We start from the raw sequence: 14,871 nt of genomic DNA on the forward strand, positions 1-14,871 counted from the left end.
CGCACGTGGAAAAATGAGCTCGCCGTGTCATCGGCCGGGACTTGCAACGAGCTTCGATACAGCGCTCTTATACACGTTTACAACTCATTTATTACAGCTATCGCGCGCAAAAATCTATATTTACTGAAAATGACAATCGCGCATGGATTTTTAGCTCTCGCTTCCGTAATAATACTCATGCGTATATAGATGAGTTATTTATACGAACTCTTAATAATTATGTACATAATTGTCAACTTTGACACATCTTTTGCGGTTGTAGAGACACGCGCAGTACATGCCGAGATCTATACGCGCTTCGTCTCATCCGAGCCTCTGCCACAAGAAGAAGAAGAGGAAAAGGAAAAAGAAACATTATTTTATCTCCTATCTTTCGTTTGCGAGCTGCCTAAACGCGAACGAAAAAAAAGAGCCCCAGCGACTTGCGTTCGATCGCCGATATATTATACACGTTTATGTATATTGTACACACACGTTCGCTTCACGTGATCTAACGATTCTCTTCACGCGCGCTGCCGCATACAATGAGCGAGCGAGCAAACTAGCTCGCCTGATTTCTCTTTCCTCAAACCAAATTTTTCTTTTATCGTACAAGTATAGGCTGGGCTCTTCTTTTTTTTCTCTCTCTCTCTCCCTCTCTCCCTCTTTCATTCGTCCATTTTTTATTCCCATTCCTCCATTTGGCGGATTAGACCATATGCTCGAACGACGTCAAACATCGAATTATTTTGTGTTTTTCATCGCGCTCGTGTTTGTCTATTCGTTTTTCAAGTCCAAGGGGAGAAAGTGTGGAAGTATTCAAACTTGTCTGTAATATAAGTATTTATTAGGTGTGGCGTGACGATTTTGAGGCAGTGACGCGAGAACAACGCACGACTCTTGTAGACTAAAAGGTCGAATTTTGGAAGCTCCGTTTTTATCAATTTTTTTTTCTCTGTTTTTATTTTCAAATGCTCGCGAACGATTTCATAATAAAAACAATCGGTGGTGTTTGGCTCCGGCTAGCCAACGACAGCTGAGTTGCATTCTATTTTTGTTTACTCTCTTTCTCGGTGACATTCTACACTTGACGTTCATCGCTCGAGAGAATCAGTCGAAAATTTCCTACCATAATAGAATACTTTTTTTTTCAAATCGAAACTGCGCTTTTAAAATCCAAACTAGGTATTGAAATCGAATATTAATCGTGCGGCGTAGTTCAACAAACTTAGACCAAAGAGACGCGGCTCTATATTCGTGATGACTCATGAATCGCTATGCTCAAGAATTTCTTTACACATTAAAATATGCCGATTTATAATATTTATTTTTTCTAAATTACTATAAGTGCCTCGATATGATTTCTCAATCCCGCGTTCATATGCCAAAACGAATCCATTATTGGAATCTTGAGCAATGCGAGTACCATTGCACAGCCGTAGAAATGAATTTTATCGAAAATTAAGAGGAAAAATGTGCGTGACCGAGACCTTTATTTATATTATATTATATTACCGTGATTCTTTAAGAAAAATTAAAGAATCACTTCTCTTCTGGCATATTCGCCGCGTTAAACCGATCATTTAAACTTATTCGCCTGACTAGTCGTAAATTAGTTTTATAAAATTATATTTTTAGCAACCGATTCAACACTTCAATGGCGTTTTAAAGCTAAAATCAAAAATAGACTATATGTCAAAATTGGTAAAGGCGTATTTACATTTTGCCGAAAATTAAAAAGAAAAAAAATTTTAATTAAATTGTTACGCAATTGCCGTGAGAACAAGAGTTCTCGTTACCGATATTTCATTGAACGTGACCATAGTGCGCGCCATTGCTGATTCTGATGGTTCGAACAATTTAGCATCTTGGCAGGGTCACGATAATTTTCGAGAAAATTTCCGAATTCAACCGATACAAAAACTTGGAGTGCAGGCGCAAATTTAAATTTCATATTTTATAAATACGTCAAACGCGATAATGTATTGACGGCTATGTTTTTTCTTTTGCGCGTAAAGCGAATAATGCATTTTAAAAGATCTCGCTAAAGCGACGTAAATAATACATTATATACACACACGTGAGGAGAAAATTTTCACCGATGGATTTTGTAATGTCTTACCTAATATAAGTGCGTATTTTGATTGCGAGCTTGTATATACGCAGCAGCAAGCATCATCATTGCGTGGCTAATTGTCTTCTTGACCAGTCTTAACGACACCAGCTAATGCGATCGTATCGATCGGCAACGTAATTATAAACAGCAGCTAATAACGTTGATCTAAAAAAAAAGAAGCTATAATCTTTCGGGCTACGGCTAATCGTGCGAGCGCATCATTACACGAGGTATACGCTTGCGTCAAAATATACACCAAAGAAGAAGAAGAAGAAAAGGCAAAAAAGCAATCCATGCCAGATCGTTTATCGCGTTAAGCGCGGAAGCTGCCCGATCGTCCCGGACCGAAAATCTTTCCGCATTACCGAAGCAGTTCAGCCGATCATGCGCTCATTGAGTGGCTCATTCTCAATCGAGCTGTCGTATCAATCATAGCTGCGTTTGTAAATCAAATTCTAGACAATTGAACGGAATGGCATTATACGAAAATCATAACAATGCTAAAAAGCGATTGTGAAGTTCAAAGCTCTCTCTCTCTGTTCGCAGTCGAACGGAATAATATAGGCTAGCAATCACGCTGCGAGCGTATGATTTGCTCGGAATCTCGCGTGTTATTCTAACGAATCCGGCGCAGAGAAATGCGCATGTGATGTATACATGCTTTCGTACACTCGATCGACTCGTTATAATGGTCAATCAATCGGAATATTTTTTTCACTTTGATCGAGGATTATGAAGAAATGTATAATGTGCACACAAATGCACAGCGTTTAACTACAAATACTCGAGAATATCTCGTTGGCGTGCTTCATTGGATCGGCGATTCGTATATATTAAGCGCCCGATTATCGATCGGAGCGCGATTAATCGCGATCGAGCTATCTGCTTGTAATCCGATCGCAGCGATATTATGCATTAATTAATTGGCGCGTGAACAACGGCATGAGCAGCTACCTAACCGAGAGCATCCTGTTTTCTCATGAGGTCATTTTTGTTGTATACATTATATATATAGAGAGAGATACGATTGCCGCGCGCGCGCGCGAAGCTCAATGTCAGGGACTTTTGCGGCGATGTAATCGCGCTGAGAAGTCGACTAATGACTGCCATATGCGCGGGTGTTATACCGATCCGCGATGTTATTGTTTTTTAAAACGTCATCGAGTTGCAATGCGCGATAAACTCTAATGAAACTGCTTTTTTCTCAAAGTCCGCTATGGATTGAGTTACAGAGATTTTTCGGTAACGATTTTTGAAAATGAAAAAGTTGGCCGCTAAACGCGACTGCCATTGATCCACGTTATTTACAGATATAAGATGGCGTTAGATTTATTTCGATACGAAACATCATGATTTTTCTCGAAACTCTACTTATGTCGGAACGTCGATCGTTAGAGAAAGGAAGGAAATTCTCGAACCGATCGACTCGCTTCTAGATTCGTACAAATCTATACTTTTGCATCGAGTCGTAGTGAAAATGTTGTCGAAATGTCATTATCTCGTCGCCGAGTACGAAAGAAATAGCTTAGATGTGTACACGTATATAGTTGCGAGCCTTTGAGTGAATCACACGATCGCACAATGAGCCCGGCTAATGGATGTAACGATGACGAGTGTACCAGCGCATCGACGACGATAACGATGACGATGACGAGGATGACGATCTCGAGCGCTGCGTCGCAGTAGCCCACGAGATACGATTTGTATACTCTCTCTCTCGGAGCGGCAAAGCTGGCGAACGCGCGCGACAACGACGAGCGACGCCGAGGAGGAGCGACAGAAGCGCATGCAGCTGCCGTTAATAGAGCTCTAGGTATGCATATGCTCGGTGTAGTGTGCTCGTACCCTACCCCTCTTTGCCAGCGACATATAATGTATATCGTAGTATCGCACCACCGCACCAAGCTCGTTTTGGATTGGTCGACCGTCGAACACGCCAGTAAACCGTATAGTTCAACGAGGCGATATACACATCCATGTATATCGCGGATCCGATACTCGAGTCTCTATATCTATACACAATCTCGTATTTACTACGTTTCTATTGTATACGCACATGTGTCGGGCGTCGTAGCAGGAGGCGAGCCAATCATCGCTAATATACAACTATATGCTCGACGACTCCGAACTCTCGAGTGTGTAAAGACGAGCTTGCGCGCGCGACTTTCGACATCAGTCAAGATGAGCCAGTGAGCTTCACGGCAATGAGACATTTTCCTTTCTCTCACCTCGTTTCGGTGCAAAATAATAATGAAATATTTTTGGCCTTTTTTTAACGCCTCCACTATAAGCAACTTATAGTAGTACCGATCGATTGCATCGCGCTCGACTCGTTAAAACCATCATCCCCGCGAGCATTACGCCTGTTGCGCATTACACACTATTATTTATTTCGGTCTAGCTATTATAATGCAACTATTTTTATGTAATGTGTTTATAAATCATATATGCACTAATCGTTTTGTCACTTTTTTCACGCGCACTTTTTGCCGCGCTAAATTATCAATCTTTCTTTTTTCCGACCTCTCGTGACACGATAAAAATAACAGCCTGTGAAAAAATCTTTTTATCGTTCCAACAAGATTTTATTATTTCTGATAATGACAAATCTAATTGAATGCTTCTACTTTAATACATACTTATCTACATTACTGAAAATGTTTTGATTTATGAGTTTTCAGAAAATTTTTAGACAACGAATTTTTCTTAGAATAATTTTATCGACCAAAATTAAGCTTAATGAATGTACCCATGTTATAATCATTCAAAGCTGTTCAACATGAAAAAAATTATACAAATTTCAGAATGTTTAATGATTTAATTCTCTCTGCGCGTAGTTCTTAAATGCAATAATTCGTAGTTATTAATAATAATTAATAATTAATAATGTATAATTACATTCGTAATTCATAACCAACCATGCTTTCATATTTATTATATATAATGCAGAATACTCAATCTTCATTTACTCGACGAACTTATTTTATTTTATTTAACTTAATTTATTTAATTTAATTTAATTTTAGCATTTGTTTCACGTATTGGTAAAGCAAAAAAATTTTTTTAATTCGTTGAGAGCCTCTAAAATTTATTTTAAAATTTAATAGCTGAGCAAAGTTAAAAAATGTTTGCTTAATTCTGAATGAAATTGAATTGCTTTTAAATTTATGTACATAATTTTATTCATTTCATCGATTAAGATACACTTTTATCGTTTACAAAATGCCATTTAGATTAAAACATTCTATAATTTCATTAGATAGATCTTTTTTAAGTACAAATTATTCGCAAAGATAACACTCATTATAAATCTATAATAATATCACTTTAAAATATGGTGTATTATACATTGACAATTTACAACTATGCTCCAAAATTACACTATTATATTATTAACTATATTAAAACAATTATTATAAATTACTCAAAGAAATTAAAAATTCAATAAAAATATGTGTAGACGATAGCCGCTAATTCATTGGAATAAAATTAATCTCTGTATAGAGATTCGGAATATATTATGCACCTTAAGAATGAGAACTAAAATGCTTGAAATTGCATGATTTTCATTGTCAATATATATGCGCAATTTTAGACTTTCTCAAATTAATTCACCTTAAGACATGATATTTACTATTTTATTAAAATAATTCATTCTATGAAAACAATGATTGATAAATAGTACAATAGTTGATATAGTGAAAAAAAGCTTCTCTGTACTTAATAACTAAACATGTACAATTATATACAACTTAATTTTTTTATAAAAAAAAAACTATACTGTTAGCGACTAGTAAAAAATATGAGTAAAAAATTACAGTTTCAAGTCATTAAAACAAAAAAAATTTGTTATTTAGAATATTTAACCACTTAAATAGATTGAATGTATAAAAATATCTTTTTATAATCAAAGAATATCTATGTGTAAATATATAAAAAATTAGCAATTTGCTTTCTCTTTGATAGTTCACAGCTATTTATCTGTCAATTCTTTTGACTGAATATAATTTTTCTGTTAAAATGTTGTGCTTTTTTTTATAGTCTGAGGTTTTTTTAAATAAGCTGTCCATATTTAAATTGTATATTTCAGATGCTCTGTAAAGGCAGGATCATCTTGATTATTTTTCCAGCAAGATGAAAACATTAATCTGCTCTAATAGGTCTGTGTAATGACATTGTATTATTTCTATAGACATGAACTTGACCAAGGATAGCTAAGTCGATTAAAATTTGAAGCATGCCACAGAATGCAAACTGAAGTGGTGCCCGTCGCTGAATAAAGTAGCCAGTCTTAAATGAATCACCTACAGTCCACATAGTGACCATTGCAATACTGAAAAATTATAATAAAAAGTTTAACGTCAAAGCATATAACAGTTTTTAAAAAAAAAGTTACTCATAATATTCATTTTCTTTAATACCTCATTCCATGAGTAGACTTATTTCTATAATTCTTAAGAAATTGGGGTAGTGCTAACATTGCTTCCGTTAATAAGGCAAGAAGTCCTATAGACTCCACAAATAATGGAATGTCAATGAACACATACATCATCATAGCTCCCACAATGCCAAAAATTAGAACAAAATCAATGTATGACTGAAAGTCTGTCCATTTCCAAAAATATTTAGTTTCAAAATCTATGTGCAAGTAAAATAAAACAAATAAATTAAAATGCTAGAAAAAACTAAAAACTGCAAAATAAAGTATACAACAAGCAATACAAAATTTAATCTAATAATAAAAAACCACACAAACAAATAATTTTTTGTTTAATGTAAAAAGTAAAACTTATGTATACCTGTGAATGTTCGTTCTTTCATTTTGATTAACTGTTGCTCATTTTGTATAGAAACACAAACTTTTATCATATATAACATTGCAATTATCATTAAAATACTTTGAAGTAATAGAGGTGTTTCAAAATGTCTTCCAAACCTGAACATTAAAAAGTCACTTATAATAAAAATGGACACTGATTAAATATTGATTTTGCATTTGAACTAATAACTTACCAAAATAATATTCTCAATGTATTCGCTATTAAAAGAACTAAACAGATATACAGGGAAAATCCTTCACAATCTTGTTTCCTTATGATTTCTTGATATTGTGGAATAAAGGGTACAATACCACCGAAGATCATAGTCAATGATGCTATTGCTCCAGCAACATCATTGATGGTCAGTCCTTCCCATAACTTCACCATTTTGAAATGATTTTTTGACTATGTTTCACAAATTAAGACTATAAAAACGTCAACTACAAATGATGTAGCTTAATTTCATCCTAAGTTGCCTCTTCTGGAACGATTAGATTTTTGTAAAACTTCAATTTATTTACTATTCATTTCCGGTTTTCAATTCAAGTTATTACTAAACATGAAGAAATACTTGTTAACTCTTGCATTTTCACGCACGTGTGTTTCAGTTCAGCGCTTCTTCTTGAATGGCAAGTAATGATTATTTTTATATCTTCATCGCCACTTGTGTTATGCAGTACAGGAGCTCACCCAGCCCATAGAAAATCCAAGCTTGAAAGCTCCACATTCGTGTTTGTCCTTGTCGTACACCGACGTGTTCAATGGAAAATTATTTTTATAATTCTAGTGCAGACAGCTTATTGCGCATATGGCGCCGCAGCCCGCACGTTATATTTTATATATATGTTTTGAATAGTGTTGCCCATTTTCATTCTAAAATTCACAAATAAACGCAAACTGTTTCTATTAAATTTCTACTTTACCGATTTTAATCATTTTTGAATTACTAATTTTATAAGATATGAACCACAACATTGAAATAACAAAATGGCATTTAACTGTGCTCATTAATAACATTTATTTATTCAAGATAAATATTATACTTATTTTCTTTTATTTTCTCTTCAATAGATGTCGTAAGACCATATTACTAGAAGATTGAATACTTACAAAAATTTTTTTCACATAATAAAGTTTGAATTGACAAAATTTCAATTTTTCTTTACTTTTGAATTTGACCATTTAAAATTAACTAATTTAGAGGAGTAAAAATACCAGTTGAGTGGGAAAATGTCAATGAGTAAAGAAAACAAGGCTTTAACAAAATATATGATTTTTATTTACAAATAATAAAACATTTTGAAAGTTTAAATAATACCAATTTTGTTGGCAATGTCAAGTGCATCATTTCCCACATCTAATTTTACACAAGCTTTTTTCTGACCATCTGGCTGAACTTGAGTGTTGACTTTTGAAACATGAACATCATACAATTTTTCAACAGCACTTTTTATGCTTGATTTGTTGGCTTCAGAATGAACCAAGAATACTATTGTGTTTTCTTCTTCAATCTTTTTCATTGAATTTTCAGTTGTTAGAGGATGTTTGATAATATTATGAGCTTCCATGCTAAAACCAAGATAAGAATTTATCATTTCAATCTTGTAAATCTTGAAATAATTTTAGCATACTTCTAACTTCTAGTACACTTATAATTTTGACAAAATGTAATGTAATCATACAAACCGATTTCGCGTAGGTATACTTTTTCTTGGATACTTAGGATTTCTTTCAGGTCGAGAAGTTTTAGGTCTTCTCCAATGAACATGGCTGTGATTTTTATGGTCTTTCTTATTTGAAACTACTTCTGTCACCTATAAACGTTTTCATTTTAAACAGCATAACTTTATTTCAATTATCCATTCTGATTGATGTTTTAAAACATTAGATATCAATACACAGCACAAATTATTATATTTACCTTGTCTTGTGACCCAAGAGCTTTGCCTATATCTGCAATTGAAAAATTATTTTTATATTTTATGTGTATTGAAAGTCAAATAACTTAAATCATGAAGTGAAACAAAAATCCATGAAAATAATATCATTATTACTATAAACATCTTTATGATTATGTTTAGAATGTGTCCCAACACTTTTACTTTCCATTATTTTTCAAGTGTTACACTAAATACAGTGACTGAATATATCTTACTTGCAGTGGTAGACATTTTACAGTGTATTGACATTACTTGATGTTACTACCCATATTTACTCACAAAGCTAAAAGCACTTTAATGGTACAGAAAGAAACGTCAAATCTCAATAAGTCTGTCAGTTGCTAATTTGGCGCTAGTGTCGATCCTCGCTGTTTTTCTGCCGCTTGACTCTCACGCAGCCTTTTTCTCGGTCTCTCGTTTTCACATGTAAAACACGTTGATTCTACTAATTCAAGATGGTACGTTTTATCATCAATAATAAAATAAATTCCATGTTTCATCAAATTGTTCTTAATAAGTCGTATTTTGAATTAGTTATTCCCTCTTAATTCAGTGTATTTATGCATTTTTAGTGCTGGTTTTAATTAAAAAAAAACATTTTAAACTCCCTATAACCTAAATAGGTATCTTGCACTGGGATCTCATGATCATTTTGTAGAAATAAGATTTAATTTTTTTTATATATTGTACCAAAGTGTGTAAAATATGTGAAAGTTATGATTACTCTTAACACTTCAATATTCATTTAAAAATGATTTGTCAATTTTTAAACTTTAGTAGCGTAACCTTAACATGATATTTATATCTCATACGGACTTTTTTAAATTATACAAATTTGATGGTTCATTACTATTTTATTGTGATATCCAAAACAACAAGTCCCAAACATCACCGTAAATTTGTTTAATTGTTTTGCAGGCGCGTGGTCCCAAAAAGCATTTGAAGCGGCTTAATGCCCCCAAGGCGTGGATGCTGGATAAGTTGGGGGGTGTCTATGCCCCTCGACCATCCACCGGACCCCACAAGCTTCGGGAATCTTTGCCTTTGGTGATTTTCCTGAGAAATCGTCTCAAGTATGCATTGACCAATTCAGAAGTTACGAAAATTGTGATGCAGCGTTTGATCAAGGTCGATGGCAAAGTCCGCACAGACTCAAACTACCCTGCTGGGTTTATGGGTATGTATCAAATGTCACAACTGTTGTATATCTAAAGGTCTATTATAAGAATAGTAATACTTTCATCATGAGTACTATTGATGTACAAGACCAAAGTAAAATTTCATTCTTAGGTCACTGATTTAACTGTCATTATTTCTTCAGTATTACCCAGATTGAAAACAATAATTTACTTATTTTATAGTACCAGATAAGTTTAGATTTTCACATTTTAATTTTTAATATTTATTCAGATGTCATCACCATTGAGAAGACAAACGAATACTTCCGCTTGATCTATGATGTCAAGGGACGTTTCACGATCCATCGCATCACACCAATTGAAGCTGCGGTAATTTAGAAAATCATTAAGAATCAATATTATTAAACTTTTACTTTTGAGTACATCAATAATGACAAATATTTTGTGAATTTTTAGTACAAACTGTGCAAAGTCAAGCGCGTCCAAACTGGACCCAAAGGAATTCCATTTTTGGTAACACATGATGGTAGAACCATCCGTTACCCCGACCCTTGCATCAAGGTCAACGACACAATTCAGTTGGAAATTGCCACAGGCAAGATCCTTGACTCAATTCGTTTTGACAACGGTAATAATGATTTTATGGAATTACTTTGCCAACTCATTACAGTTGATACTCATTGATCATATTTTTATATAAATTTTATTTTTACAGGAAATTTGTGTATGATCACTGGAGGGCGAAATTTGGGTCGCGTTGGTACAGTTGTTAACCGTGAACGTCATCAGGGATCTTTTGACATTGTTCATATAAAAGATGCCCAGGGACATGTTTTTGCCACACGGTAAATTTACAATGCAATAACATTTTGATTATTTTATTTTGATATAAACATGAGTTTTTTAATCATAAATTTTATATTTTAGCCTTAACAACGTGTTCATCATTGGCAAAGGTACAAAGCCCTATGTCAGTTTACCCAGAGGAAAGGGTATCAAATTGTCCATCGCTGAAGAGCGTGATAAGAGATTAGCTTCCAAAGGTGGTCTTTAAAATACATTATTTTAATATCCACAATAAACAAATTATTTTTACATCTTGCATACATTATTTATTAAAATCCCAATACATTTTTTTATCAAAATACCACTAAAATTACATTTAATGACAATTTTTCAAATACCACGATTGCAATGACAATGTCAATTAAAAGTAAGCTTTATAATGCATTTGACATGATTTACGTAATACATCATTTTAATTGACTTATCATAATTGAAATGTATTTGAAAAAAATACGGCGGAAATTTCTTTACCAATTGAGTAGTTCAATTCGGCGATACTTCGTACTGCATTGCAGGCACTAGCTGTTCCGATCGCACCGCGCACGGCTCATACACGAATGATCCAAATAAAAACATGTTAACCTCATAATGTAAGCTCTTTGAATAATTTTACGTGATTTTGCACACGAAATTGAATATTTGTTTAGTATTTTAAATAATACGAAAATTCTTCATGCTCTGAATATTTTAAATATTTTAGCATACAAGTAAGCAACTTATTTTTCTCCTAATCTGCTCAGAAAATTAATATGAAAACCAATTATATTTTAAATTTCAAATAAAAAATCAATATTTATGTAATATTTACAGCATGATTGTGTCAAGATTCATGGTATACTCTTTGCAACATAAAAATATTTTTTCTTCGACTACATCAATTGGTGCAATAAAATCTATTTACTATTCACCTGTAAATTCATTTCACTTGAAAAGTTCTACTAATCAAAAAGCTGTTACTAAATCTGAGCAAAGTGGATCTGACGGTCAGATTCAAGTGAGTTTTGGTGAAAAAGGTCTTTGATTAATTTTTTCTTTATTAAGTAAATACACAATTGTGTAATAAAATATGATTTAATTTTTAGTCAAAGAGAATACAAAATCAGCATGGTATTTGTCAGTGATAATTGGTGGAGTTGCTGTGACAGGTCTTATGTTTTATGCCATTTTTAGAGAATTATTTTCTAGTAAAAGTCCTAATAGTGTCTATGCTAGGGCATCTGATTATTGCATTAATGATCCAAGAGTTATAAATATTCTTGGAGAGCCTATTAAAGCTTATGGTGAAGAAACACGTAGAGGACGCAGGGGCCATGTTATGTAAGTCAGCATACTTAGAACTCATTTTTTTTTACATTATTTGAACAAAAATAATAAAAATATTTTTATAGGCATAACATATATGAAAAAGATGGAGCCAAGCATATCAGAATGAAATTCTATTTGCAAGGACCTCGCAAGAAGGCTACAGCACATTTGGAAATGAAAGAGGTATAGAAAATGAAAAATAATGTAATTGCATAGTTCTCAAATAATTATAACCCATTAATCAATACTTTCAGAACGCAAACGGAAAATGGATTTATAGGTATTTATTTATACAAACAGATGATATTTTAAAATCAGTGACTGTATTAGAAGACAATAGAGATGTTGAGGTCTGAAATCCAACATAGACCACTTTCAGTGCAACATAGTTCATATATTACTTACCAATTGTGAAATCAATATTTTTGACTGATGGTAGATTATTGTAAACAAAATGATATTTTGTTGTTACAAAAAGTTATTTTAATTTTTGAATTATTTTATTTTGTAAGTACTCTGAAGTGTTATTTCTTCATGATGAATGTGCATGTTAACTCTAATTCTTGTAATATTCATTCTCCTGATATAATGTGATATAATGTGAAATTTTGAGAATCATTTATAATAAAGATGAAGCTTTATTCATTTAAAACAAATCACTCAACTATTCATTAATAGCAATTAATTATTTTTTACAATGCAAGGACTAATGGGTATGAATATTTGTTCTGTTTAATTTTCTACTTTATGGGCTGATTATTTATTTAGAGCAGTGTTGTATGATATAGGACATTTAAAATCTCTGATTCATCGTTGGACTATTTTTGATACTTTATTTAATTTGAATTTTCTATAACGTCACGTAACGTACCAAACATATCCTGCATAAATGGACATATTCTTAAATTTTTCTAAATTTATTTATTTAGAACTCGTTATTCCTAATCGAAATTAGCTCATCGTTTTTGACTTGCGCGCAATAACCGTCACCGCGCGTCTACATTGACTCTCGAAGCTTGAATAAAAATAAATATGATTTTACAGCACGATGTATGGGATGGGCGATTACTCCTATGAGTGTATTATTTGTACATTGCACTATTGGCCGATGGTCCGCCAACGCATGAAAAAGCTCCGATCTCGCTTATAGAGTTGCGGCTCTAAATAAGATTACGCCTGTGTTACACGCGGTTGAGCCGCGCTCGAGCACATAGAACAACGCCTTTAGCTCTCTGTCCTCTGTTTCGCATGTACCTTTCACAATTTTGTATTAAGAATTTTGACGGCTCAGGCGAAGATTTATAAAGTGACGTTTAATATATGTGCGTGGGATCTCGATTCAGTCCGGTGGATTGAAAAAAAATAAAAATGAATCGGATGTGTAGTTGGTAAAATCTAGAATAGTAAAAAAAATCATAGTGCCATATTTTATTGTAAATTGTGCCGTATCTGCTGCAATTACAAGTTTTAAAAAATGGGTAATTGTTGCTCAACTTGCTTGAAATTTTTCGAGCGGGCTCATAATACGGGAAATGTCGTGCCGTTACTCCCGAAACCGGACAGTTTACCCAAGCCTGCCATAGGTAAGTAAATTCTGTATATTGACAAAATTAATGAAACAATTAGTAAAATATTTATGAACAATTTGAAATCGAAACTAACAAATGTGATTATTCGATCAAACACGTTGAAACGCTACATAACTGTATTGCATTTGGACATGGTCCATATTTAAAGCAAGTCAGACTTCAAAGCGTAACGGGGCTATCTGTCAAACTACATTACAAGCAAAGCATACATGATTATTAATTTAGAAATACATATCGTAGAGCAGGCAAAAAACATATATAGACGCGCGCCTCGTCTGCTTCGGCAATTAATATTAGCTTTAATAGATGAAATATTTATCTATGAACTCACCTAGTTTAGCTCGGGAAAAAGTCTCAAACGAGCCGAGCTCGAGAGCGCGTCAAACGGTATGTCACTCCCTCGCAAAATAATTACGACGACGCGAGTCAAGGCAAAATGTAAATGACATGTGTATTATAAATGGACTGTGCGCGTAATAATTGTCGAAGGCTCGACTTTCGTTATAAAATATGCCTACGAACGTGACGCATTATGTCATTGCCACACACAATAGAATTAGAAGGAAAACAACAAATTAGGCAATGCACAAGCAATAGACGATTTCATTTTCATCCTTTGTGTGGCGAGATTTTGGCCGAACTCGTTGCGTCGCGATGATCGTTATGAATGATGCTACAATCGGCACTTTTATAATACAAGGAGCTCATTGATCTCTCACTTTGTAGAGCGTATACGTCTTGCGTTCGATATCTAATTTCAGATGATCACCCGAGTCGTATCGAGTGCGGCAGATATATAATACATTGAATGAAAGGTACGCGTCACGTCTCTCTATAGTGATTAATGGTTAAGGCATGCCTATTATCAACCTAAACTACTGAACTGAATTTCTCGAGCAGTTGTTATTATCGGTAAAAAATAAATCAGCCGCTGCCGCGCGTATATTTTAATCTTAATGAAATGGCTCAGGTCGAGAATATTTGTTTACGCTCCTAGAGTAGGTCTCGAGTCTCAACGCTTATAATATCGACTCCCCCACTCGTGCATACGCATTATACGCTGCAATTTTGTGCCTACGTTAAATGCATTTCCGCGCACCGCCGGTTTAATAAAACTCTGCATAAGTGCGTCCGAAA

General features: G+C 33.8%; 4 protein-coding genes across 6 annotated transcripts; 2 read left to right on the plus strand and 2 right to left on the minus strand.

Annotated features, from left to right (window-relative positions):
- Positions 1-5,265: 5,265 nt before the first annotated feature.
- Positions 5,266-7,761, minus strand: LOC106650028 (PQ-loop repeat-containing protein 1). Of its 2 annotated transcripts, none has more exons than XM_023458310.1 (5): positions 7,513-7,761; positions 7,109-7,396; positions 6,895-7,031; positions 6,517-6,733; positions 5,266-6,428 (listed from the first exon to the last, which is right to left on the minus strand). In XM_023458310.1, the coding sequence occupies exons 2-5, from the start codon at positions 7,300-7,302 to the stop codon at positions 6,239-6,241; spliced, it is 738 nt and encodes a 245-aa protein (XP_023314078.1). In that variant the 5' UTR covers positions 7,303-7,396; positions 7,513-7,761; the 3' UTR covers positions 5,266-6,238. The 2 variants fall into 2 exon arrangements, with proteins under 2 accessions (XP_023314078.1, XP_014223290.1); XM_014367804.2 differs by having other exon boundaries at positions 7,487-7,761.
- A 410-nt stretch (positions 7,762-8,171) lies between these two features.
- LOC106649988 (60S ribosomal protein L25-B-like) lies at positions 8,172-9,183 on the minus strand. Of its 2 annotated transcripts, none has more exons than XM_014367741.2 (4): positions 9,071-9,183; positions 8,837-8,868; positions 8,602-8,729; positions 8,172-8,484 (listed from the first exon to the last, which is right to left on the minus strand). In XM_014367741.2, exons 1-4 carry the CDS (start codon positions 9,102-9,104, stop codon positions 8,223-8,225), a joined length of 456 nt encoding a protein of 151 aa, XP_014223227.1. In that variant the 5' UTR covers positions 9,105-9,183; the 3' UTR covers positions 8,172-8,222. The 2 variants fall into 2 exon arrangements, with proteins under 2 accessions (XP_014223227.1, XP_014223226.1); XM_014367740.2 differs by lacking the exon at positions 9,071-9,183 and adding an exon at positions 8,970-9,061.
- A 33-nt stretch (positions 9,184-9,216) lies between these two features.
- LOC106649987 (40S ribosomal protein S4-like) lies at positions 9,217-11,089 on the plus strand. The gene is made up of 6 exons (XM_014367739.2): positions 9,217-9,313; positions 9,774-10,032; positions 10,266-10,363; positions 10,451-10,622; positions 10,710-10,839; positions 10,922-11,089. The coding sequence occupies exons 1-6, from the start codon at positions 9,311-9,313 to the stop codon at positions 11,046-11,048; spliced, it is 789 nt and encodes a 262-aa protein (XP_014223225.1). The 5' UTR covers positions 9,217-9,310; the 3' UTR covers positions 11,049-11,089.
- Positions 11,090-11,454: 365 nt separating this feature from the next.
- Positions 11,455-12,792, plus strand: LOC106650084 (mitochondrial import inner membrane translocase subunit Tim21). The gene is made up of 5 exons (XM_014367872.2): positions 11,455-11,547; positions 11,651-11,853; positions 11,923-12,157; positions 12,229-12,328; positions 12,400-12,792. The coding sequence occupies exons 2-5, from the start codon at positions 11,652-11,654 to the stop codon at positions 12,499-12,501; spliced, it is 639 nt and encodes a 212-aa protein (XP_014223358.1). The 5' UTR covers positions 11,455-11,547; position 11,651; the 3' UTR covers positions 12,502-12,792.
- The last annotated feature ends 2,079 nt before the right edge of the window (positions 12,793-14,871 follow it).

This window comes from Trichogramma pretiosum, unplaced genomic scaffold (genome assembly GCF_000599845.2).
Source record: "Trichogramma pretiosum strain Unisexual culture from Peru unplaced genomic scaffold, Tpre_2.0 scaffold48, whole genome shotgun sequence".
Lineage (NCBI taxonomy): Eukaryota > Metazoa > Arthropoda > Insecta > Hymenoptera > Trichogrammatidae > Trichogramma > Trichogramma pretiosum.